Genomic DNA, 24,991 nt, shown 5'->3' with positions numbered 1-24,991 from the left:
CCTGTGGCTGCTGCTGGGGGCAGTTTAGTTGATAAGTCGTGTCCAACTCTTGCAACCCCATGGACTGTAGCCTGCTATGCTCTTCTGTCCATGGGATTCTCCAGGCAAGAATACTGGAGTGGGTTGCCATTTCCTTCTCCAGGGGATCTTCCTGACCCAGGCATTGAACCCGGGTCTCCTGCACTGCAGGCACAGTCTTTACCAACTGAACTATGAGGGAAGCCCAACCAAATTTGCTGGTATATTGAGTGCAGTACTTTCACAGCATCATCTTTCACTATTTGAAATAGCTCAACTGGAATTCCATCACTTCCACTAACTTTGTTCATAGTAATGCTTCCTAAGGTCCACTTGACTTCACACTCCAGGATATCTGGCTGTAGGTGAGTGATCACATCATTGTGGTTATCCAGTTCATCATGGTCTTTTTTGTACACTTCTTCTGTGTATTTTTGCCACCTCTTCTTAATCTCTTCTGCTTCTGTTAGGTCCATACCGTTTCTGTCCTTTACTGTGCCCATCTTTGCAGGAGATGTTGCCTTGGTATCTCTAACTTTTCTTGAAGAGATCTCTAGTCTTTCCTGTTCTATTGCTTTCCCCTCTTTCTTTGCATTGTTCTCTAAAAAGGCTTTCTTATCTCTCCTTACTATTCTCTGGAACTCTGCATTCAGATGGATATATCTTTCCTTTTCTCATTTGCCTTTAGCTTCCCTTCTTTTCTCAGCTATTTGTAAGGCCTCCTCAGACAACCATTTTGCCTTTCTTTTTCTTGGGGATGGTTTCTTGTGTAGAAAGCATATATTGGTCTTGTTTTTGTATCCACCCAGCCAGTCTATGTCTTTTGGTTGGTACATTTAATCCATTTACCTTTAAGGTAATTACTGGTATATATGATCCTATTACCATTTTGTTCATTGTTTTAGGTTTATTTTTTATAGATCTTTACCTTCTGTTGTGTTTCTTGCCTAGAGAAGTTCCTTTATCATTTTTTGCAAAACTGGTTTAGTGGTGCTGAATTCTCTTAATTTTTGCTTGTCTGGAAAGCTTTTGGTTTCTCCTTAAAATCTGAATGAGAGTCTTGCTGGATATTCTTGGTTTTCGGTTCTTCCCTTTCATCATTTTGAATATTTTGTGGCATTCCCTTCTGGCTTGCAGAGTTTCCGTTGAGAAATTGGCTGATAACATTATGGGTTTTCCCTTATGTGTTGTCTTTTTTCCCTTTTTTTTTTAATAGTTTGTCTTTAATTTTTGTCAGTTTGATTATGTGTCTTGGTGTGTTCCTTATGGGGTTTATCCTGCCTGGAACTCTCTGTTCTAACTGGACATGGTTGACTGTTTCCTTTTCCATGTTTGGGAGGTTTTCAGCTATTATCTCTTCAAATGTTTTCTTGGTTCCTTTGTCTCTCTCTTCTCCTTCTATGACCCCTATAATGTGAATATTGGTGCATTTAATGTTCTCCCAGAGGTCTTTTAGTTCAGTTCAGTCGCTCAGTTGGGTCCAATTCTTTGTGACCCCATGGACTACAGCATGCCAGGCTTCTCTGTCCATCACCAACTCCTAAGTGATGTTAAGGTGATGTTAAAGGTCTGTTAGGCAGTCTTCATTTCTTTTCATTGTTTTTTCTGTATTCTGCTTTGCAGCATTGATTTCCACTATTCTCCCAGGTCACTTATCCATTCTTCTGCCTTAGTTATCCTGCTATTGATTCCTTCTAGTGTATTGCTCATCTCTGTTTGTTTGTTCTTTGTTCTTTTTCTAGGTCCTTGGTAAACATTTCTTAATTCTGCTCAATCTTTGCCTTCATTCTTTTCCTGAGATCCTGAATCATCTTCACTATCATTATTCTGAATTCTTTTTCTGGGAGGTTGCCTATCTCTACTTCATTTAGTTGTTTTTCTAGGGATTTATCTTGTTTATTCATCTGGGAAATAATCCTATTTCTTTTCATTTGAGGTAGCTTTCTGTGATTGTGGTTTTAGGTCTGGAGGCTGATGGGATTGCAGTTCTTATTTCTTTTGCCTGCCCTCTGGTGGATGAGGATAAGAGGCTTGTGCAAGCTTCCTGATAGGATGGACTGGCTGTGGGGAAAACTGGGATTTGCTCTGGTGGGCAGGGTAGTGCTCAGTAAAATCTGAATCCAATTGTCTGCTGATGGGTGGGGTTGTGCTCCCTTCCTATTAGTTCTTTGGCCTGAGGCGACCCAGTCCTGAAGTCTATATGCTTCTATGTTGGTGCTGCTAAGTCTCTTCAGTCGAGTCCGACTCTGTGCGACCCCATAGATGGCAGCCCACCAAGCTTCCCCGTCCCTGGGATTCTCCAGGCAAGAACACTGGAGTGGGTTGCCATTTCCTTCTCCAATGCATGAAAGTGAAAAGTGAAAGTGAAGTCACTCAGTCGTGTCCGACTCTTCGTGACCCCATGGAGTGCAGCCCACCAGGCTCCTCCGTCCATGGGGTCTTCCAGGCAAGAGTACTGGAGTGGGGTGCCATTGCCTTAGTAAGGCTGAAGAAAATAAGGTCTGTCACTGTTTCCATTGTTTCCCTGCCTGTTTGCCATGAAGTGATGCGACTGGATGTCATGATCTTAGTTTTTTGAATGTTGAGTTTTAAGCCAACTTTTTTACTCTCCTCTTTTACCTTCATCAAGAGGCTCTTTAGTTCCTTTTCATTTTCTATCATAAGCATGGTGTCATCTGCATATCTGAGGTTATTGATGTTTCTCCTGGCAACCTTGATTCCAGCTTGTGCTTCATCCAGCCTGGCATTTTGCATGATGTACTCTGCATATAAGTTAAATAAGCAGGTGACAGCTCTGGGAGATGGTGAAGGACATGGAAGCCTGGTGTGCTGCAGTCCTTGGAGTCACAAAGAGTTGGACATGACTGAGTGATTGAACAACAACAAAAGTAGGGCTATTGATGACCTCCAAGAGGACTTATGTGGAGACACATCTCCTAGGACTGCTGCTGCTGGTGCCCCCATCCCCATGACAGACCACCATTGACCCACACCTCTGCAGGAGACCCTCAGACACTCAGAGGCAGGTCTCGCTCAGTGTCCTGTGGGGTCACTGCTCCTTTCCCCTGGGTCCTGTTGAGCACAAGATTTTGTTTGTGCCCTCCAGGACTCTCTGTTTTCTCTAGTCCTATGGAAGCTCTGTAATCAAATCCTGCTGGCCTTCCAGATCAGATTCCCTGTGTATTCCCAGTCCCTTGGCTGGATCTTCAGGCTTGGAAACCTAATTTGAGGCCTAGAATCTTCACAACAGTGCGAGAACTTCTTGGTATTATTGTTCAACAGTTTGTGAGTTGCCCTCCTGGCAGCTATAGAGTTTGATTTTATTGTAATTGTGCCCCTCTGACTGTCTTGTTGTGGCTTCTCCTTAGTTCTTGGATGTAGGGTATCTTTTTTTAGTGGGTTCCAGTGTCTTCCTGTCAATGGTGGTTTAACAGCTAGTTGCAATTTTTGTGCTCTGGTAGGAGAAGATGGGAGAAGGCAATGGCAACCCACTCTAGTACTCTTGCCTGGAAAATCCCATTGACAGAGGAGCCTGGTAGGCTGCAGTCCATGGGGTTGCTGAGAGTCGGACACGACTGAGCAACTTTACTTTCACTTTTCGCTTTTCATGCATTGGGGAAGGAAATGGCAACCCACTCCAGTGTTCTTGCCTAGAGAATCCCAGGGAGGGTGGAGCCTGGTGGGCTGCCGTCCATGGGGTTGCACAGGGTCGGACATGACTGAAGCGCCTTAGCAGCAGCAGGAGAAGATGAGCACACATCCTTGTACTCTGCCATCTTGCACCAATCCTTTCATTGTAGTTTTGATTTGCATTTCTCTAATAATTAGTGATGTTGAACATCTTTTCATGTGCCTCTTGGCCACCTGTATGTCTTTGTGGAGAAATGTCTGTTTGGGCCTTCTGCCCATTTTTTGATTGGGTGGTTTGCTTTGATGATATTAAGCCTTATGAGCTCTTTGTAAATTTTGTAGAACCATCCCTTGTCAGTCACATCATTTGCAAATATTTTCTCCCAATCTGTGGTTTATCTTTTCATTTTATTTATAGTTTCTTTTGCTATGCAAAACCCTTTTAGTTTAAGTAGGTTCAATTTGTTTATACATTCTTTTTCATCTTCTTTTCCATTATGGTTTATCACAGGATATTGAATATAGTTCCTGTACTATACAGTAGGACCGTATTTATCCATTACATATGTAACAGTTTCCATCTGCTAAACTCAAGAACTCGATCCATTCTTCTTCCACCAATGTCCCTCTTGGCAGTCACCAGTCTATTCTCTCTGTCTGTGATTCTTTCTATTTCATATATAAGTTCATTTGTGTTATATTTTAGATTCCACTTAAAAGTGGTATCTTATGATACTTGTTTTTCTCTTTCTGACTTATTTCACTTAGTATGATAATCTCTAGTTACATCCCTGTTGCTGCAAATGGCATCATTTCGTTCTCTTTATGGCTGATTAGTGTATTCCATTGTATATATGTACCACATTTTCTTATTCCATTCATTTGTTGATGGACATTTATGTTATTTCCATGTCCTGGCTATTGTGAATGTTGTTGCTATGCACTTAGGAGTACATATATCTTTTTGAATTATAGTTTTGTCTGTACAGATGCCCAGGATTGCAATTGCTGAATCATATAGTAATTCTATTTTAACTTTTCTGAGGAACCTCCATACTGTTTTCCACAGGGGCTGCAGCAACCTACATTCCCACCAACAGGGTAGGAGGATTCCCTTTTCTCCACACTCTCCGGCATTTGTTATATGAAGGCTTTTAAAAGAAAAGTGATTAATTATTTATTTTTGGCTGTGCTGGGTCTTCGTTGCTATGCATGGGCTTTCTCCGGTTGCGTCGAGTGGGGGCTTTTCATTGCGGTGTCTTCTTCTGTGGCAGAGCACTGGCTGTTGGGTACCTAGGTTTCAGTAGTTTCAGCCCTTGGGGTCGGGCTCTGTAGTTGTGGCATGCGGCCTCTAGCGTGTGTGGGCTTCAATAGTTGTGGCATGTGGGCTTAGTTGCTCTATGGTATGTGGAATGTTCCCAGAGCAGGATTTGAACCCGTGTCCTTTGCATCAGCAGGCAAATTCTTAACCGCTGGACCATCAGGGAAGTCCCTGTACACTTTTTTAATGATGGACATTCTGACTGGCACGTGGTGGTACCTCATTTGGTTTGTGTTTCTCTAATAATTAGTGATACTGAGCATCTGTTTTACTGAAAGTTTTCACTTTCGTCTCAGGTTCAAAGAATTTGTTAACAAAATAAGCTATTTGTTTTATACAAATAATACAAATATTTATTAGAGAATTATCTAGCTTACTTTCAGTATACTAACATTAAAAGAAAAGAGAAATAGAAACAGCAGAGGATACATCACCAAATTGGATTTTGACCAACATCTAGACTCAAACAGTGCTGGGAAGTCCTGTGTCACAGCACATATGGAGTCCCAGCTGGGGAAAGGTCCCAAGTAGCGTGTCCACTCCATGGGTGAGACTTAAAAAATTGCAGTTTGCAGTTCACGCTTGAAATCCTTGGATGCAAACTGATGTCATCATCAATCTGCATAAAAGTAGAAGAGCTGTCAAGGTGACTAGAAGAAAGGCCAGCCAGGAGAAACAGGACCAGACATTGGACCATGGTGTTAGTGTTTCTCTAAGTATGAGAAGATTGAAGAATTTGGGCTCATAAAAGATAAAAAACATTACCTGAAAACATCTGACTATCTGAAGGCCTGTTTTTTCCCTTTTTCCTGGAGCACAGAGTGAGCGCCTGCTTCCTGATACCCACCCTGAATTCTTTTCAGGGAATGTTGAAGGTCAGCAGTGTAGTGGCCGTGATTTAATCTTTGCAGAGGCAGTCTGCTAGTGCCAGTTTCCAGTTAGCAGGGCCCTTCACAGCCACAGAAATGACTATGCTTTGGGAGCATTTCATGGCCATTGTGTCCCATGGTGCTAGAAAGGCTCGTTCCCAGGTCTAGACAGGATTTCATTGATAGGCCACTCAGTGTGCTGTCATTGGACTAGGCCCCATGAATACCAAAAAGTCTCCAGACCATACCTATCTTATTAGCCTTTTGAACCAGGAAAATATTCTCTCTTGTTGCTTCTTCCCATATCTGGAGTTACATTATTAAACCCATTGATTTGGTAGGGAACTAAATACATCCTTTTATCAGTAGCTCAGTCATATACTTGGTAATGTGAGAGACAACAATTTTCTGGAACAAGTGACATAGAACATAATATAGCTAGCCGTTATTACTAAGGTCACAAGTAAGAATTTAAGCCAGGAACTATCATTAGGTATATCCCCAGGTCATCTGACTTAGGTAAATAACTTACTGTTATTCTTAGTGTTAACTTAATGTTAATCTCCTGGTTGTAGATCGTGGAGCATCTGATCTTTATCCAAAGATTGACTACTGATATAAGAAACAAACTTAAAGTGTCCTTTTAACAACTTAATTAAATTTTAAACACTATAACAACAAGGAACTATATCTGAGAAATGAGTAACAAAACTGGAATTTAATGTTCTTTGAAACGTAAACATTTTTCATTGTTAAGGGTTTTAACCCTGCAGCCAGGGAAGGCTTTGTCCCATCAAATAAAAATGAAGTTTGTCAGGGAGTAGAGAATAGCTAAGTGGATGTTTTGGGTTTCCCATAGCCCCTGACTGTTTGATTTACAGCTATTGCTTACCCATTTTAAACTCCCCAATTTAATTGCACTCATCTCACATGCTAGCAAAGTAATACTCAAAATTCTCCAAGCCAGGCTTCAACAGTACGTGAACCATGAACTTCCAGATGTTCAAGCTGGATTTAGAAAAGCAGAGGAACCAGAGATCAAGTTGTCAACATCCATTGAATCATTGAAAAAGTAAGAGAGTTCCAGAAAAACATTTACTTCTGCTTTATTGACTATGCCAAAGCCTTTGACTGTGTTCAGTTCAGTTCAGTCGCTCAATTGTGTCCTACTCTTTGCAACCCCATGAACCGCAGCACTATGTGGATCACAACAAACTGTGGAAAATTCTTAAAGAGATGGGAATACCAGACCACCTGACCTGCTTCCTGAGAAATCTGTATGCAGGTCAAGAAGCAACAGTTAGAACTGGAAATGGAACAACAGACTGGTTCCAAATTGGGAAAGGAAAACGTCAAGGCTGTATATTGTCACCCTACTTGTCTACCTCATATGCAGAGTACATCATGAGAAATGCTGGGCTGGATGAAGCACAAGCTGGAATCAAGATTGCCAAGAGAAATATCAATAACCTCAGATATGCAGATGACACCACCCTTATGGCAGAAAGTGAAGAAGAACTAAAGAGCCTCTTGATGAAATTGAAAGAGGAGAGTGAAGAAGTTGGCTTAAAATTCAACATTCAGAAAACTAAGATCGCGGCATCCAGTCCCATCACTTCATGGCAAATAGATGGGGAAATAATGGAAACAGTGTCAGACTTTATTTTTGGGGACTCCAAAATCACTGCAGATGGTGACTGCAGCCATGAAGTTAAAAGACGCTTGCTCCTTGGAAGAAAGCTATGACCAACCTAGACAACATATGAAAAAGCAGAGACATTACTTTGCCAACAAAGGTGTGTCTAGTCAAGGCTGTGGTTTTTCCAGTAGTCATGTATGGATGTGAGAGTTGGACCATAAAGAAAGCTGAGTGCTGAAGAATCAATGCTTTTGAACTATGGTGTTGGAGAAGACTCTTGAGAGTCCCTTGGACTGCAAGGAGATCCAACCAGTCCATCCTAAAGGAAATCAGTCCTGAATATTCATTGGAAGGACTGATGTTGACTGAAACTCCAATACCTGTGGCCACCTGATGTGAAGAACTGACTCATTGGATGAGATGGTTGGATAGCATCCCTGACTCAATGGGCATGAGTTTAAGGAAGCTCTGGGAGTTGATGATTGACAGGGAAGTCTGGTGTGTTGCAGTCCAAGGGGTCACAAAGAGTCAGACATGACTGAGCCAGTGAACTGAACTGAATTTAGGAGTAGACTATTGCCATGTTTTAAGGACATCAGGATAGCAATAGTCTGAGAGTGCTGGGAAAGCTTGAAGGCAGGTGGAGAAGGGGATGACAGAGGATGAGATGGTTGGATGACATCAGTGACTCAGTGGACATGAGTATGAGCAAGCTCCAGGAGATAGTGAAAGCCAGGGAAGCCTGGTGTGCTGCTGTCCATGGGGTGGCACAGTCTCGGACACGACTGAGCGACTGAACAACAGCAAAGCAGAATGAGCTTTATGTTCAGTGCTTTACCAGAGTACCATAATCTTCAGAGATCATTGTGAAATAATACTTATTTACTTTACCAAAGGGATAAGATATTTAAAAAAATAGGATTTAAAAAACAAATATAAATAACTTAAAGAAATTCACAATCTGTTACCAAAGCTGCATTCTAAGAAAACTTTGTTTTCTTAACAAATTTCAGTCTGGTACCGTGTTAACTGTTAATAACAAAATGTGTTTATCTGGTTTCTCTTAAAAAGTCTTTTCTATAAATCTTGAAGAAGTAGCATTATTTTTGCAAAGGCATCAGAATGAAACCATAGAAGGCGTGTTTAAAATCTGATTATGTTACAGTTGACAAAGCAACCTGGTCATTGCTGTGACACATAACACTTTCATATGAAAAGTAGAATTTTAATTGACAACATTTTATCAGGACATATCAGATCTTTATGAATTCCACATAATTTTAGGATATCTATATTAGTAAATCAGCCATACAGTATAACCAAAGATTCGTCACTCCTCCAACAATACTTCTCATGTAATTTAACATGTCAGATGAACCCAGGTAGTTTAATATCTCTCTTTGGGATATCTCAGGGGCCCTCTAAAGCACTCCAAAGTCAGCTAGAGATCAAAAGAACTTCATTATATGCAGAGTACATCATGAGAAATGCTGGGCTGGATGAAGCACAAGCTGGAATCAAGATTGCCAAGAGAAATATCAATAACCCCAGATATGCAGATGACACCACCCTTATGGCAGAAAGTGAAGAAGAACTAAAGAGCCTTTTGATGAAAGTGAAAGAGGAGAGTCAAAAAGTTGGCTTAAAGCTCAATATTCAGAAAACTAAGATCATGGCATCTGGTCCCATCATTTCATGGCAAATAGATGGAGAAACAGTGGAAACAGTGTCAGACTTTTACTTTTTGGGGCTCCAAAATCACTGCAGATGGTGACTGCAGCCATGAAATAAAAAGACGCTTACTCCTTGGAAGAAAAGTTATGACCAACCTAGACAGCATATTGAAAAGCAGAGACACTACTTTGCCAACAAAGGCCTGTCTAGTCAAGGTTCTGGTTTTTCCAGTAGTCATGTGTGGATGTGAGAGTTGGATCATAAAGAAAGCTGAATGCTGAAGAATTGATGCTTTTGAACTGTGGTGTTGGAGAAGACTCTTGAGAGTTCCTTGGACTGCAAGGAGATCCAGCCAGTCCATCCTAAAGGAAATCAGTCCTGAATGTTCATTGGAAGGACTGATGCTGAAGCTGAAACTCCAATACTTTGGTCACCTGATGCAAAGAGCTGACTCATTTGAAAAAACCCTGATGCTGGGAAAGATTGAAAGCAGGAGGAGAAGGGGATGACAGAGGATGAGATGGTTGGATGGCAAAGATGGTTGGATGGCATCACCGACTCAATGGACATGGGTTTGGGTAGACTCCGGGAGTTGGTGATGGACAGGGAGGCCTGGTGTGCTGCAGTCCATGGGGTCGCAAAGAGTCGGACACGACTGAGCCACTGAACTGAACTGAACTGAGAATTTAATTTTAGAAAGTTTTGCCAAAACTATAAAAAAAGGTTTATAACACTCAGTTAGATAGGATCATATAGGTCACTGTGAAACAGTTATTTACTTGGCCAAAGTAACAAAAGATTTTGAAGGTTAACATAGAACAGATCACTTTAGAGGTAAAGAAACTTAAAATCCATTATCAAAGGCAATTAGATGTCTGAAAATTTGTACTATACACAAAACTCTTTTCTTGGGGTCCGTCTTCCATAAACCTCTGTTTAAAAAAACAAAAATCACTTTGTTCATTTAGAAACAGATACCTGTATGTCAGACCTTTTTTTCTTAATAAAATGTAATTTCAATTTTCATACTTTTTTTTTTAAACTAAAAACACACATCCTACTATCCTTAAGCAACCCTGAACTGTCCTTTATATTAGCATTCTGTAAATTGGTGAACATAAATACCAGTGATAATTTCTAAAAACATTTGCTTTCTTATAGAGAAAATCTCAGGGTGGCACCAAACATACTCATTAATAGTGCAGGATCTCTTTAGTTTCTCTGTAAGAGGAAGTTAGTGTTCAGTAATTAATATTTTAGAATCTTATTTTATTTGGAAATGACCTAGCTATTCAGTAAACTTTCATCAATTAGTTTAGCACAACTCTAGAAATTCAAGTTACTCCAACCTGGAGAGACTATTTTAGATAGATATTCCTAAAGCATAATGAAGCATTTATAAATTAATAGAATTTATCTAAAAGCTCCTGTCTCTTTTACATTTTTCTTTGTTTAAAAGTTTCTTCACTTGAGTTACTTTCCTTATGGACAAATTTAGCTTACATTAAACTAGGCACAATAAAAGTATTACACAGTGTTGGACTCAAGACATGTCTTAATTAGATTAGCAAATAAACATTAATGATGAGTTGCTTCAGTTGTGTCTGACTCTTTGTGACCCCATGGACTGTAGCCCACCAGGTTCCTCAGGTCATGGGATTCTTCAGGCAAGAATCAGATCAGATCAGTCGCTCAGTCGTGTCCGACTCTGGGACCCCATGAATCGCAGCACGCCAGGCCTCCCTGCCCATCACCAACCCCAGGAGTTCACTCAGACTCACGTCCATTGAGTCAGTGATGCCATCCAGCCATCTCATCCTCTGTCGTCCCCTTCTCCTCTTGCCCCCAATCCCTCCCAGCATCAGAGTCTTTTCCAATGAGTCAACTCTTCGCATGAGGTGGCCAAAGTACTGGAGTTTCAGCTTTAGCATCATTCCTTCCAAAGAAATCCCAGGGCTGATCTCCTTCAGAATGGACTGGTTGGATGTCCTTGCAGTCCAAGGGACTCTCAAGAGTCTTCTCCAACACCACAGTTCAAAAGCATCAATTCTTCAGTGCTCAGCCTTCTTCACAGTCCAACTCTCACATCCATTCATGGATTTCTATTTCCTCCGCTAGGGTATCTTCCTGACCCAGGGATCAAACCTATGTTTCTTATGTCTCCTGCATTGGCAGGCTTTATCACTAGAGCCACCTGGGAAGCCATAAAATATTTACTATTTCCCAGTTCATGTGAACCTGAAATTCATTTAGGTTGATTTCTCTTGTAATTGTTTGATTTGTAAATGCTTACTTTTCTTTAAGTCAATTGAATTAGAGTTCATATGCAGATTAACCTCAGCAATATTATCCAAAACAAAGACACACTGAGACATACATAAATCCAGACAGAGATGTCATAGTTTTCTGCTTGAGATTTAAAATGTCTCTTTGACCCCTCCCCCCAACCCTTTCTTTCTTGGCTTGAAGTTATAATTTACCCAAGGCTGAGGTTTCAGGCAAAGTGGGCTGTGTATTTCAAGGACATGCAAGGGTTAACTTCAAGCTTTTCCCTGTGTGAGTGCTTAGTCACTCAGTTGTGTCTGAGTGGCGGGCTTTAGCCTGCCAGGCTCCTCTGTCCATGGGATTCTCCAGGCAAAAATACTGGAGTGGGTTGCCATTTCCTTCTTCAGGGGATCTCCTGACCCAGGGATCGAACTTTGGTCTCCTGAATGGCAGGCAGATTCTTGACTGTCTGAGCCACCAAGCTATTCCCTAGGCAATGCTTTTTAACAGGCTGCCTGTGTTTTAACTGCAAATGCAAAAAGAACCAGTTTTGCAGTTTCAAAGAGAAAAAAAATCCAGAGTCTAAAGAATATCATGGCCATCCTGTGTCCAAAAAAAAAAAGTCATCTTTCTATAGTCACAGTTTTACAGCTGAAATATAGACCAAATAGTGCTAAAATTGACTGTGATAAAAGGGGCAGATGGGCTGATAAAAATCTTGGATTGTCCCCCTGGGGAGGTGGGGTCTTTGATCAGAAGAATCTGAAGGGGCAAAGAAACTTGCTAGAGTGGGGGAAGCTAGGCTCCTCACTGCCCTGATAGGGGAAGTTAGAAGGGGATTAGCTGATGGAGAGGGAGACAGCGAGTTGGGGAGGTAGAAGTCCACAACTGCACAAACAGGAGAGAGAGGGCAGTGGGGGCCACTGTTAGAGCTGTGGGCAGGCGCAAGGGAGAGCCTACTTAAAAAGTGAACATTTAATGCCAATTTTTTTTTAATGCCAGTATAATTTTGGCATTGTAGCATGGACAGTTGCCCTCACAAATCTCATAATTCTTTTTCCAGTTGTAACTTCTTAGACAATTTTAAGTTAGCTTCATGTACCTTACAGTAGGCAGAGAAGAGGATCCAGCGTCTCACCCGGAGTGTCACATTCTTGTCCTTTTTCAGTCTGTGCGAGCCGCAAACATTCAGTAACTGCTCAGGGTTTGGACCATTTTTTAAGATTCCAATTCTCACATAATCCAGTGACTATGTACCGTTCATTGTCTGACGAGCAGTAAGGTGAATCTTGCCATCTGGAAATAAACTCTTCATCAACCTTAATCTCTTTCTTCTTGAAGAGGGCGTTTTGTTTCACAAATCCTACTCAGCCAACTAGTGTCTTGTTTTCACTTTCGTCTCAGGTTCAAAGGATTTGTTAACAAAATAAACCACTCCTTATATACAAATAAGTAATACAGATATTTATTAGGGAATTATCTAGCTTGGTTTCAGTATACTAACATTAAAAGAAAAGAGAAATAGAAACAGCAGGGGATACATCACCAAACAGGTAGGTTTTTGGGAAAAGGTCCCAGCTAGTGCATCCGCTCCATGGGTGAGACTTCAAAAATTGCAGTTTTGGGTTCCTGCTTTTAATCCCTGGATGCAAACTGATACCATCAATCTGTGAGCAAATTGCAGCTCTGGTTTCATGTCAATGCTATTTTTTTGTCCTGTAAAACTTGGAATCTTGTTAAGCCTGGCGCTTGGTTGACCAGTACCCCTCCAGGGGCTCAACGATTTCAGAACCTGTCTCCGATCTTATCTGTGGTGCCTCAAGTCTTGCATTCACAGCAGGCAGTCAGGGCACTCAAAGTCAGGGCAGTGTCCAGGCAGGTGAAAAGCTAGGTCAGAGGTCTGCTCTGCTTTGTCTCTGAAGCCTAAACAAGACTATTGATTTAATTTCCCTGACAGCATTTTTTCATGCTACTGGCCATCTGTTTGTCTACTTTGGAGAAATGTCTGTTTTGGTCTTCTGCCTGTTTTTCTGTTGGGTTGTTTTTTTGGTTGTTGAGTTGTATGAGCTATTTGTATATATTTTGGATATTAAGCCCTCGTTGGTCACATTGTTTGCAAATATTTTCTTCCATTTTGTAGGTTATTATTTTCATTTTGTTTATTTCCTTTGCTGTGCAAAAACTTTTAAGTTTGATTAAGTCTCATTTGATTTTATTTTTATTTCTATGGCCTTGGGAGTCTGTCCTAAGGAAACATTGGTACGTTTTGTATTAGACAATGTTCTATGATCTTTGTTTTGAAGTCTGTTTTGTCTGATAAGAGTATTGCCACCCCTGCTTTCTTTTCATTTCTATTTGCATGAAATATATTTTCCCATCACCCCACTTTCAATCTTTGTGTGTCCTTTGCCCTAAAGTGGGTCACTTATAGGCAGCATATTGAAGGCTCTTGTTTTTTCATCCAACCTTCCATTCTGTATCTTTTGATTGAAGTATATTTAGTCCATTGACATTCAAGCATTCAAGGTAATTATTTATAGATCTGTATTTTTTTTTTTTTTTTTTGCCATTTTAAACCTTGTTTTCCTGTTCATTTATTCATTTGGCTGTGCTGGGTCTTTGTCACGGCGTGTGCTATCTTTTAGTTGTGGCATGGAAACTGCTAGCTGTGGATGTGTGATTTAGTTCCCTGATCAGGGATCGAGCCCTGGCCCTCTGCATTGGGAGCATGGAGTCTAAGCCACTGGGCCACCAGGGAAGTCTCCCTGTTGATTTATATTTCTTCTTTGTCCCTTTCTTTTTCCTGTTGTGGTTTGATGATTTTCTTTTGTATTATAGTTCCCTTCTTTGTGTGTGGGTGTGTGTGTGAATTTATTGTATGTTTTTGATTTGTTGTTACCCTGGTTTTCAAGCACGGTAACCCCTTCCTGTATCTACTTGCCATGGACTGGTAGTCATACACCCCCAGGTGTAGTCACACTGGATTCCAGCCCCAGTCCTCTCCCCACTTCTGATACCTGAAGCCTGAGTTCTAGCACTCCCTGCTGCCAGCTCCAGTGGACCTGCATGTCAGGCTGGGGAGTGCCTGGTGGTACTGACCATCTGTGCAGTTCTTCCTCTGCTCTGGCTGCCACGAACAGGCCACTGCGCTCTCCTCTGAGGCCGTGAGGCTCCCCTTCCATCCTGGCTGACCTCCTTGCCAGTCAGGAGGCTTCCCAGGTTGCAGAAGTCTTTCCTCCTTTATAGCTCCCGCCCAGTGGTAAACATCCCATCCCAATTCCTGTCTTGCTTGCTTGCTTTTTTTCCCTACCCAGTTACATGGAGATTTTTTTTTTTGCCCTTTTAGCCTGTCTGAGGTCTTCTGCCAGTGTTCAGTAGATATTCTGTGAGGATCATTTCACATATAGGTGTATTTGTGGCAGAGGGTGAGCTTCATGTCCTACTACTCCAACATCTTGATCTGTCCCTGTGGTCAATACTTCTAATCCCTAGTGTTGTGGTCAGAAAAGATGCTTGATATGATACCAAGTTTTCTTAAATTTACCAAGGCTTGCCTTGTGGCCCAGCATGTGGTCAGTCCTGGAGAAGTTCCACCTGCACTTGAAAAAGAATTTGTATTTTGCTTTTGGATAGAATGCTCTATGAATATCAATTAAGTCCATTTTGTCTAATATGTCATGCAAGGCCGTTATTTCTCTATTAATTTTCTGTTTGGATGATCTGTCCCTTGATTAAAGTGTGTGGGGAGGGTTAGTGTCCTCTCCTATTCTTGTACTGCAGTTGGTTTCTCCTTTTATGGCTGTAAGCATTTGCCTTATATATTGAGGTGCTCCTGTGCTGGGCACACATATTTATAGTAGTTAGATCTTGTATTGATCCCTTGATCATTATGCAGTGTCCTTCTTTGTCTCATGCTATGCTATGCTATGCTAAGTCGCTTCACTCGTGTCCGACTCTGGGCGACCCCACAGACGGCAGCCCACCAGGCTCCGCCATCCCTGGGATCCTCCAGGCAAGAACACTGGAGTGGGTTGCCATTTCCTTCTCCAATGAATGAAAGTGAAAAGAGAAAGTGAAGTCGCTCAGTTGTGTCTGACTCTTCGCGACCCCATGGACTGTGGCCCACCAGGCTCCTCCGTCCATGGGATTTTCCAGGCAACAGTACTGGAGTGGGTTGCCATTGCCTTCTCCATTTGTCTCTTATAACAGTCTTCATTTTGAAGTCTGTTTTGTCTGATGAGCTACTCCAGCTTTCTTTTGATTTTTATTTGCATGGAATCCCTTTTTCCATCTCTTCATTTTCAGTCATATGTGTCCCCAGATCTGAAGTGAGTTTCTTGTAGACAGTATATATATGGGACTCGTTTTGCATCCATTCAGCCAGTCTGTGTCTTTTGGCTGGAGCATTTAATCCATTTATATTTAAGGTAATTATCAATATGAATGTTCTTATCGCCATTTTGTTGTTTTGACTTTGTTTTTGTAGGTCTTTTCCCTTCCCATCTTCTTTGCTTTCTTCTCTTGTGATTTGTTGACTATCTTTAGTGTGGAGTTTGGATTCCTTTTTCTTTTTTTATGAGTGTATGTAGTGTAGATTTTTGGTTTGCAGTTACTATGAGGTTTTGATATAACAGTCTCTACCAGATTGTTTTTTAAGTTGCTAGTCTGTTAATTTCCCATGCATTTCCAATATGCTGCATTTCTCCTCTCCTCTTAACGTTTGCTGGTCTTGATGTCATATTTGTGGGTAGATGATTTCTTACCTTTTTGTATGTTTGCCTTTACCAATGGACTGTCCCGTTCATAATTTTCTTGTTTCTAGTTGTAGCCTTTTCTGTCTAGAGAAATTCCTTTAACATTTGTTGTAAAGCTGGTTTGGTGGTGCTAGATTCTCCTAGTTTTTGCTTGTCTATAAAACTTCTGATTTCTCTGTCAAATCTGAACGAGAGCCTTGCTGGGTAGAGTGTTCCTGATTGCAGTTTTCTCCCTTTTATCACCTTAGCTATCCCATACCACTCCCTTCTGGCTGGCAGAGTTTCTGCTGAAAAATCAGCTGATAAAGGTATGGGGATACCATTTTATGTTATTTGTTGCTTTCCCCTTGTTTTTAATATTTTCTGTCTTTAACTTTTGTCAGTTTGATTAATATATGTCTCAGTGTGTTCCTCCTTGGGTTTATCCTGTATGGGACTTTTTCCTTTCCCATATTAGGGAAGTTTTCAGCTATTACCTCTTAAAATATTTTCTCAGGCCTTTTCTCTCTCTTCTCCTTCTGGGACCCTGTAATGCAAATGTTGGTGTGTTTAATGTTGTCCCAGAGGTTCATTTAGTGTATTTTCACTACCCTAAAAATCCTCTGCTCTATCTGTTCATCCCCTTCCAACTCCTGGCAACCTTTTTACTGTTTTCATAGTTTTGCCTTTTTCAGAATCATACAATTGGAATCATATAGTATGTAGTCTTTTCAGATTGAGTTTTTTAACTTAGTAATATGCATTTAAAGTTCCTCCATTTCTTTTCATGGCTTGAGAGCTCATTTCTTTTTAGCACTGGAAAATGTCCAGTGTCAGGATGTACCACAGTTCCATTTATCCATTAACCTGTTGAAGGATATAGGATATTTTGTTGCTTCAAAGTTGGCAGTTATGAATAAAGCGTGCATCAACATACTTGTGCAAGTGTTTGTGTGGACATAAGGTTTCACCTCCTTAGGGTAGATACCAAAGAGTATGATCGCTGCATGGGATGGTGAGAGTATATCTGGTTGTGTAAGAAATTGGAAAACTTTCTTCCGAGGTAGCTATACTATTTTACATTTCCACCAGCAATAAATGAGAATTCCTGTTGCTCCCTGTCCTTGCTAGCATTTGGTGTTGTCAGTGTTCAGGATTTTGGCCTTTCTTTTTTTAAAAAAGTAGTACTTACTGGAATATAGTCGCTTGCTAATGTTGTGTTAGTTCCTACTGTACAGCAGAGTGAATCAACTATATGTATATATTTACCCCCTCTTTTTTGGATTTCCTTCTCACATAGGTCACCGCAGAGCACTGAGCAGAGTTCCCGGAGCTGTACAATAGGATCTAATTAGAGCACTGAGTAGAGTCCCCGGAGCTGTACAATAGGATCTCATTAGTTGTCTGTTTTATACGTACTGTCTATAGTGTATGGATTTTGGCCTTTCTAGTAGGTTGTTGTTGTTGTTCAGTGGCTCAGCCGTGTCTGACTCTTGGTGACGTCATTTACTGCAGCACACCAACTTTCCCTGTCCTTCACCATCTCCCGGAGTTTCCTCAAACTCACGTCTATCGAGTCGGTGATGCCATCCAACCATCTTATCCTCTGTCGTCCCCTTCTCCTCCTGCCTTCAGTCTTTCCCAGCATCAGGGTCTTTTCTAATGAGTCAGCTCTTTTCATCAGGTGGCCAAAGTATTGGAGCTTCAGCATTAGTCCTTCCAATGAATATTCAGGGTTGATTTCCTTTAGGATTGGTGTGATTTCCTTGCTGTCCAAGGGACTCTGAAGAGTTCTCCAACACCACAGTTAGAAAGCATCAATTCTTCGCTGCTGAGCCTTCTTTGTGGTCCAGCTCTCACATCTGTACATGACTAGTTGGAAAACCATAATTTGACTATACAGACCTTTGTCGGCAAAGTAATGTCTTTGCTTTTTAATATGCTGTCTAGGTTTGTCATAGCTTTTCTTCCAAGGAGCAAGTGTCTTTTAATTTCAAGGATGCAATCACTGTCTATGGTGATTTTGGAGCCCAAGAAAATAAAGTCTGTCAGAGTTTCCATTGTTTCCCCAATGTATTTGCCATGAAGTAATGGGACTGGATGCCATGATCTTAAGGTTTTTCTGAATGCTGAGTTTTAAGCCAGCTTTTTCACTCTCTTCATTCACCTTCATCAAGAAGCTCTTTACTCCTTGCTTTCTGCCATAGGGGTGGTGTCATCTGCATATCTGAGGTTATTGATATTTTTCTTGGCAATCTTCATTCCAGCTTGAGCTTCATCCAGCCCAGCATTTCACATGATGTAACTCTGAATAGAAGTTAAATAAACAGGGTGACAATAATAAACAGCCTTGAGGTACTTCTTTCCCAATTTTGAACCAGTCCATTGTTCCATATCCAGTTCTAACTGTTGCTTCTTGACCTGCATGCACACGGGTTTCTCAGGCAGGTAAGGTGGTCTGTTATTTCCATCTCTTTAAGAATTTTCCACAGTTTGTTGTGATTCATACAGTCAAAGCCTTCATTGGCTAGGCTTTACTGTAGTCAATGAATCTGAGGTAGATCTTTTTCTGGAATTCTCTTGATACTGTAACAGAAAAATTTTAACTTTAATGAAATTTGGCTTATTATTTTGGTGATTTTTCTAAAAAGGTATTCACCACACTCAAGGTCATTAGGTTTTCTCTTGTTGTTTTCTAGGAGTTTTATACTTGAGCATTTTATGATCCATTTTGAGTTAACTTTTGTGATGGGTGTAGGGTTTGTGTTCAGATTACTTTTTTTTGGTGGGGGACGTGTACTTGTTCCAGTACCATTTTGTGGACCAGAGTGTGTCTGCCCCATTCTACTGCCTTTGCTCCTTTATTAAAGATCACTTGACTGTGTTTATGGGGGTCTGTTTCTGGGCTCTTTATTCTATTTATCGGTTCCCCTGTTCTTTGACCAGTACCACACTTCAGCATCTTTTTGACAAGTCTCAAAGTAAGGCTTGTTTTTGGCTGTGGGAGGAGCTCCAGGCAGTTTGTCCTCTCAGCTTCAGCTCCAGGGGAACGAGGTTGGAGCTGAACTCCAGGACTTCCTGACACCACTGCTGCTGTGGTTCTCAAGCTGCCTGGGGAAGGACTAGCTTTGTTTTGTTTTTGGATTTCCAGTCTGCTGTAGACTCCTACTTTTGTACAATATAATGCAGTGACTTACTAGGTGATGATCATGTGTCTGTATAACAGTGGTGTCAAATCACTATACAAGTTTCTAAATGCTCTCTCCGAACTTGCTTTGTCACAGCCTGCTAAGTGGACCACACTTTGGTTACACTGCCCCTGTATGCTCAGAGCTTTTTGTGAGAGCAGGAGCTCAGCTGGGGCCTGGGAACTGGGTTGTTCCAGGGGATGTGGTTGTCAGGAAGGGCTTCTTCTCGTCTCCCATAGGATCAGACGTGTCAAGAGCCCCAGTCTACCCCCACAGTGCCCTCTTTTTTTCAGCATATTCTTCACATTGACCCCTGCCTCGCTCATTTGAGGAAAGAGGAACAACTTGGGGGTGGTCCTAGTGGAAGGGGCTCTGGTTGGAGTAGGGGCCTGCTACTCTGGACGGTCTGAACACCATCACCCAGGGACGCAGGGCGGAGGGTGTGCGCGGCTGGTGGTGATACTGGCATGGACTCTGGAGCATGTCTGAGAGTTCAGATATTAGAACCTTAGGACATTGAGCTCTTGGAGCCAGGGGCTGTTAGAACTGGAAGGGGAATGGCAGGGGTCATTTAATTGTCCAAATCGAGTTGTTCACCTGCCCCCCTGCCCAGATTCTGGCCCAGAGTTGAGCTACAAGTGTCTGTCCTGCCTGTGGCCTGGAGGCCTTGGGTTGCCACAGTGTGGGTGAGTTAGAGGCTCTTTGGGTGCCCCGGCTTAACTCTGGGTGCTCTGTTTTGAAGTTTCAGACACTGTGTGCTCCGTTTGACCGAAAACAACTCGCAGCCCTTGATGACGAAGCTGCAGTGGCTCTTCGCCTTCCTGGAGCACAGCCAGGTGAGTGCAGGGGGAGCGGGCTGCGGGGTGTGGGGCATGCTGGAGAGGAGGCCTGGTCTGCCGCCTCGCCTTCACCGGAACCCGCCTGCACCTGCCTCCAGGCCCCTGCTTGCTGTAAGCTGTTGGGCCCCAGTCCAGGCGGGCGTGGGTTCAAGGGCAGAGCCCATGGGGCCGGCTCAGTGCCCTGACTGGGCAGGAGAGGGCGAGCCAGCAGAGCCCCCCTGTGCGGTGCTGCCCACTTCGCTCCCGTCGGTGATCCAGTTCACCGTATGAGGTGTTGCTCTGTTGGCCGGCTGTCATTTTGGAGCACTCACACTGCCAGGCACCCTGAGGGCTGTATTTGTTCAATTCACTGCCTCTGCCCTCATGGAACCTAAAGGCCTTGACCAGGCATCACACCAGGCCCTCTGCAGGGGCGGGGGCACAGAGGTGCATCAGCCAGTCATGCTTTCACAGGGCGCAGTCTGGTGGGGAAGATGGACCTGTAGACTGGAACTGTAGTGCTTAAGCAGAGAACGAGGCGTGTGTGGTTTCCACGCAGGGTAGGGAGAGGCTGATCATGAGGGGTATGGTGGCCCTTGGAGGACTGCGTGGGACAGGGGACCGTGCATCTGGGACTTGAACTCTAAGCTAAGCTTCTGATAGGGGAAAGGGTGTTTCAGGCAGAGGGAATGGCAACAAACAAGGGAAGAAAAACACATCCTCTATGTGGATGCCGTGCTCTTAGGTGGCATGGACTTGGAAGGATGGGAGAAGTCAGGGACGGACAGCTGGGAATGAATGGGGAGGCTGGGAGTTTGGGGCAGTGATTCCCCAGGGTGACCCTCAGGCCCGGCACACTGTGGAGCTGGTTGGTGAGTGGCCCCCCAGCTCCTGACTTGTCTCTCTCCCGCTTTGGTTGCAGCGTCCCGCCATTTCTCCAGAGAACTTCCTTTCTGCATCCTGGACACCCTGGTTCAGCCCCGGCACCCAGCAGGACTGCTCGGAGTACCTGAAGTACCTGCTGGATCGGTAGGGGAGGCGGGGCCTGGCTCTGCTCAGGGCTCCGTGTCTGCAGAGGGTGCTGGGAGGAAGCCCCATGCCCCTGGGCGGCGCTGTCTCTTCCTGGAAACTGGGCTGTGGCCCGGCGCTTGTGGAAGGCTTGGAGAAGATGGGGACAGGGGCTGCGGGTGGGGGCACATTCTGGAGGTGCTGAGGTGAAGCATGTCCGGGGAGGGTAAGTGTGTGTGTGTACACTGTGCTTGCCTGAGTGTGTACCTGTGTGTTTTCTCATCAGCGCTCTGGGGGCACGTGCACAGCTTTTGTGGCAGGTTTGTGAGCTTTATGCAGGTTTAAGTATATAGCGTGCGTGCTTGTCCTGAGAACACGTGCAAGTGTGTTCCCTGTGCCATCTCCTGCACGTGTATAAACGTGTGTGACCCATGCGTGTGGACGAAAGCCCTTTGCTCCCCGCGCCAGGCTGCACGAAGAGGAGAAGACCGGGACGAGGATCTGCCAGAAGCTCAAGCAGTCGAGCTCGCCCTCCCCGCCAGAGGAGCCCCCCGGCCCGAGCGCCACCTCCGTGGAGAAGATGTTCGGGGGCAAGATCGTGACTCGGATATGCTGCCTCCGCTGCCTCAACGTCTCCTCCAGGGAGGAGGCCTTCACGGACCTCTCACTCGCCTTCCCCCCGCCCGAGCGCTGCCGCCGCCACCACCACCATCACCACCACCGCCGCCGCCGCCTGGGCTCAGTGATGCTCCCCGCGGAGGACGCTGGCGCCCAGGAGCCAGGCAGCGCCGGGCCTCGGAGGCAGAGGAAGCACTGCATCACGGGGGGCGTCCCCCCCACCATCCTGGACATGGAAGGCCTGGGCCCCCATGGCCTCGGGGGGCAGAGCGGGCAGGAGGAGAAGGTGGAGAGAGGGGAGAGCACAGAGGAGGAGGAGGCGGCGGGAGAGGAGGAGGAGGAGGGGGAGGAGAAGGTGAAGGCGGAGGTGGAGGAGAAGGTGGAGGAGGAGAAGGTGAAGGAGGAGGAGAAAGTGAAGGAGAAGGTGGAGGAGGAGGAGGAGGAGAGGGCAGCCCAGGAGGAGAAGGAGAAGGTGGAGGAGGAGAAGGAGAAGGTGGAGGAGGAGAAGGAAAAGGAGATGGAGGAGGAGAGGGCGGCCCAGGACAAGGAGGAGGAGGTGAAGAAGAAAGTGAAGGAGAAGGTGGAGGAGGAAGAGAAGGTGGAGGAGAAAGAGAAGGAGGCCCAGGAGGAGAAGGAGGCGGCGGCTGATGGGGAGGAGGCGGCTGCCGGCCCGGGCCCAGGGACCCTCCAGAGTGCTGCGGCCGCCTCCGGGGACGGCTCCCGCTCGGTCCTGGACCTGGTCAACTACTTCCTGTCGCCCGAGAGGCTGACGTCAGAGAACCGCTACCACTGCGAGTCGTGCGCGTCCCTGCAGGATGCCGAGAAGGTGGTGGAGCTGAGCCAGGGCCCGCGCTACCTCATCCTGACGCTGCTGCGCTTCTCCTTCGACCTGCGCACCATGCGGCGCCGCAAGATCCTGGACGACGTGTCTGTGCCCCTGCTGCTGCGCCTGCCGCTGGCCGGGGGCCGGGGCCAGGCCTACGACCTGTGCAGCGTGGTGGTGCACTCGGGGCTGTCCTCCGAGAGCGGCCACTACTACTGCTACGCCCGCGAGGGCGCCGCCCGCCCCGCCCCGGCCCTGGGAGCCGCCGAGCGGCCGGAGCCCGACAACCAGTGGTACCTGTTCAACGACACCCGGGTGTCCTTCTCCTCCTTCGAGTCTGTCAGCAACGTCACCTCCTTCTTCCCCAAGGACACGGCCTACGTGCTCTTCTACCGGCAGCGACCCGAGGAGGGGTCCGAGGCCGAGCCTGGCTCACCCCGCACCCGGGCAGAGCCCACCCTCCACAAGGACTTGATGGAAGCCATTTCCAAAGACAACATTCTTTTTCTGCAGGTGAGCAGACCCCCACGGGCTTCCAGCAGCCCACTGGCTCGGATTAAGTTGCTGCTCCTCTCTCAGAGTCTTTTCCTTTTTCCTTTGATCCACTCACCTCACTCAGTGCTGGGGAAAAAAAAATCAGTGCGCCAGACAGACCTCCTGCTTTTAGAGGGACACACAGTCAGTTCAGTTCAGTCGCTCAGTCATGTCTGACTCTTTGTGACCCCATGAACCCACAGCACGCCAGGCCTCCCTGTCCATCACCAACTCCCGGAGTTCACTCAGACTCATGTCCATCGAGTCAGTGATGCCATCCAGCCATCTCATCCTCTGTCGTCCCCTTCTCCTCCTGCCTTCAATCTTTCCCGGCATCAGGGTCTTTTCAACACATATTAGGAAGGACCGTTTCTTTATCAGGCTGTCGTGTGCTGGAGGAGGGGCTCCATGAGTAGTGGATACGAGTGGGTGGGAAAGGCCTTTGGGAGGGTTGCCGTCTCACTGTGCCAACTCCAAAGAGTCTAGGGTGGCATCACTTAGCAGTGAAACAGCCAGGGCTCTGAGCAGCGTGAGGCATGCTGCCGTAAACAGCTGGGGTGGTCACACCTGGACCCTGGCCTGCAGCACCTGGGTGGGGACACTGGGTCTGCTTTTCCATTTCCGCCGAGTCCTTCAGGGGGAGGTGGGTCTGGGGCCAGTGGTGAGGGGTCTCCAGGGCAGGCCCCAGCGCGGCAGGAGGGAGAGCTTTCTCCTCGGCAGAGTCTGTCCCTCCTGCCTCGACAGGAAAGAAGCCTGCAGAGAGGTCCTGGTGGGGCAGGAAGTGACCTTTGAAGTCTCTAGACTGTCTCCTCCAGGTGCCACCTGAGGCCCCTGTCCGCTGTTCGGTCTGGTAGTGGAAGTTCACCTCGGTAGAAGTGAGGTGCTGGGAGTTCAGTCTAGTCAGTGGAAGGGAGTTCCTTTTCTCCAGGGTGCTGGGAGCTTATACTGGGAGGGGAGGACGAATGGTTTCAAAGCCTAGATACAGGATGGCTGTGGGGCCGGCCCTCCCATCCTCCGGCTGAGCAGGAGTGCCCTTGGGGGGAAGCTGGGGCTCTCCTCTGTGCCCGGCTCTGGGGCCCTCCCCAGGGGTGAAGCTCCGAAGGGCTGGGTGGCCGCGGGAGGCGGGGTGGGTGGTGAAGGGGGGCACTGTGGCTTCAGAGCCTACGTTTGAAGCCTCCTGCTCCATCCCCATCTGTGTTTCCAGGAGCAGGAGAAGGAGGCGCGGAGCAGGGCGGCCTACATCTCCGCGCTCCCCGCGTCCCCACACTGGCGGAGGGGCTTTGACGACGACAAAGACGAGGACAAAGGCCCTCCTGGGGGCTGCGGCCCTGCAGGTGGCAGCGGTGGTGACTTTAACAGACTGGTCTTCTGATGGGAACCTTCGACCCACCCCTCAGCCCGATCTCGCTTGTGCGGTGCCACAGCCAACCTCGGGGTGGGGGGCCCAGGTCCCGGGCAGAGGCGCTCAGCCAGGTGGGGTCTGGGGGAGGCCATGGAGGCAGCCCCTTCCAAGGGCGAGAGCGATGGAGCAGGGGCTGCCGACCTCAGCCTGGCAGGCACAGAGACTCAGAGGCGGAGGTGAGACCCGAGCCCCTTAAACTGCCCTCGGGCCCCCACGCTGGGATCAGCCCCCTTAAGACTTGCACCTGAGAGTTGTGGTCAGCTTGGAGAAGCCTAGATGGACACTCCCTGGGCCTCAGCTCCTGCCCCGTGTTTGCCATCAAGTAGCAGTTCCCTTCCAGCTCCTTTCAGACGACAATCCTGTGTGTCTATAGCACAGACCTGAGGAGGGTCCCAGCCCCAGCATAAACAAGGGGCTGCGTGTCGCCCCTCCGGCCGCATCTTGCTTCTCC

The 24,991-nt window shown here is 45.7% G+C and overlaps 1 protein-coding gene across 1 annotated transcript in view; it reads left to right on the top strand.

Moving 5' to 3' along the window:
• The window catches only part of USP35 (ubiquitin specific peptidase 35), a 63,307-nt gene extending 38,782 nt beyond the window's left edge, over window positions 1-24,525 (top strand). Inside the window, exons 8-11 of the mRNA XM_070365093.1 lie at window positions 20,080-20,173; window positions 21,078-21,184; window positions 21,632-23,117; window positions 24,343-24,525. Coding sequence (XP_070221194.1) covers window positions 20,080-20,173; window positions 21,078-21,184; window positions 21,632-23,117; window positions 24,343-24,510 — 1,855 coding nt within the window. The 3' untranslated portion in view covers window positions 24,511-24,525. The remainder of the gene's footprint in view (window positions 1-20,079; window positions 20,174-21,077; window positions 21,185-21,631; window positions 23,118-24,342) is intronic.
• Window positions 24,526-24,991: the final 466 nt, after the last annotated feature.

The sequence above is a fragment of the Bos mutus genome, chromosome 29 (assembly GCF_027580195.1).
Source record: "Bos mutus isolate GX-2022 chromosome 29, NWIPB_WYAK_1.1, whole genome shotgun sequence".
NCBI lineage: Eukaryota > Metazoa > Chordata > Mammalia > Artiodactyla > Bovidae > Bos > Bos mutus.
Note: the sequence above shows the minus strand (reverse complement) of the source record. Positions and strands in the feature narration are given on the sequence as shown.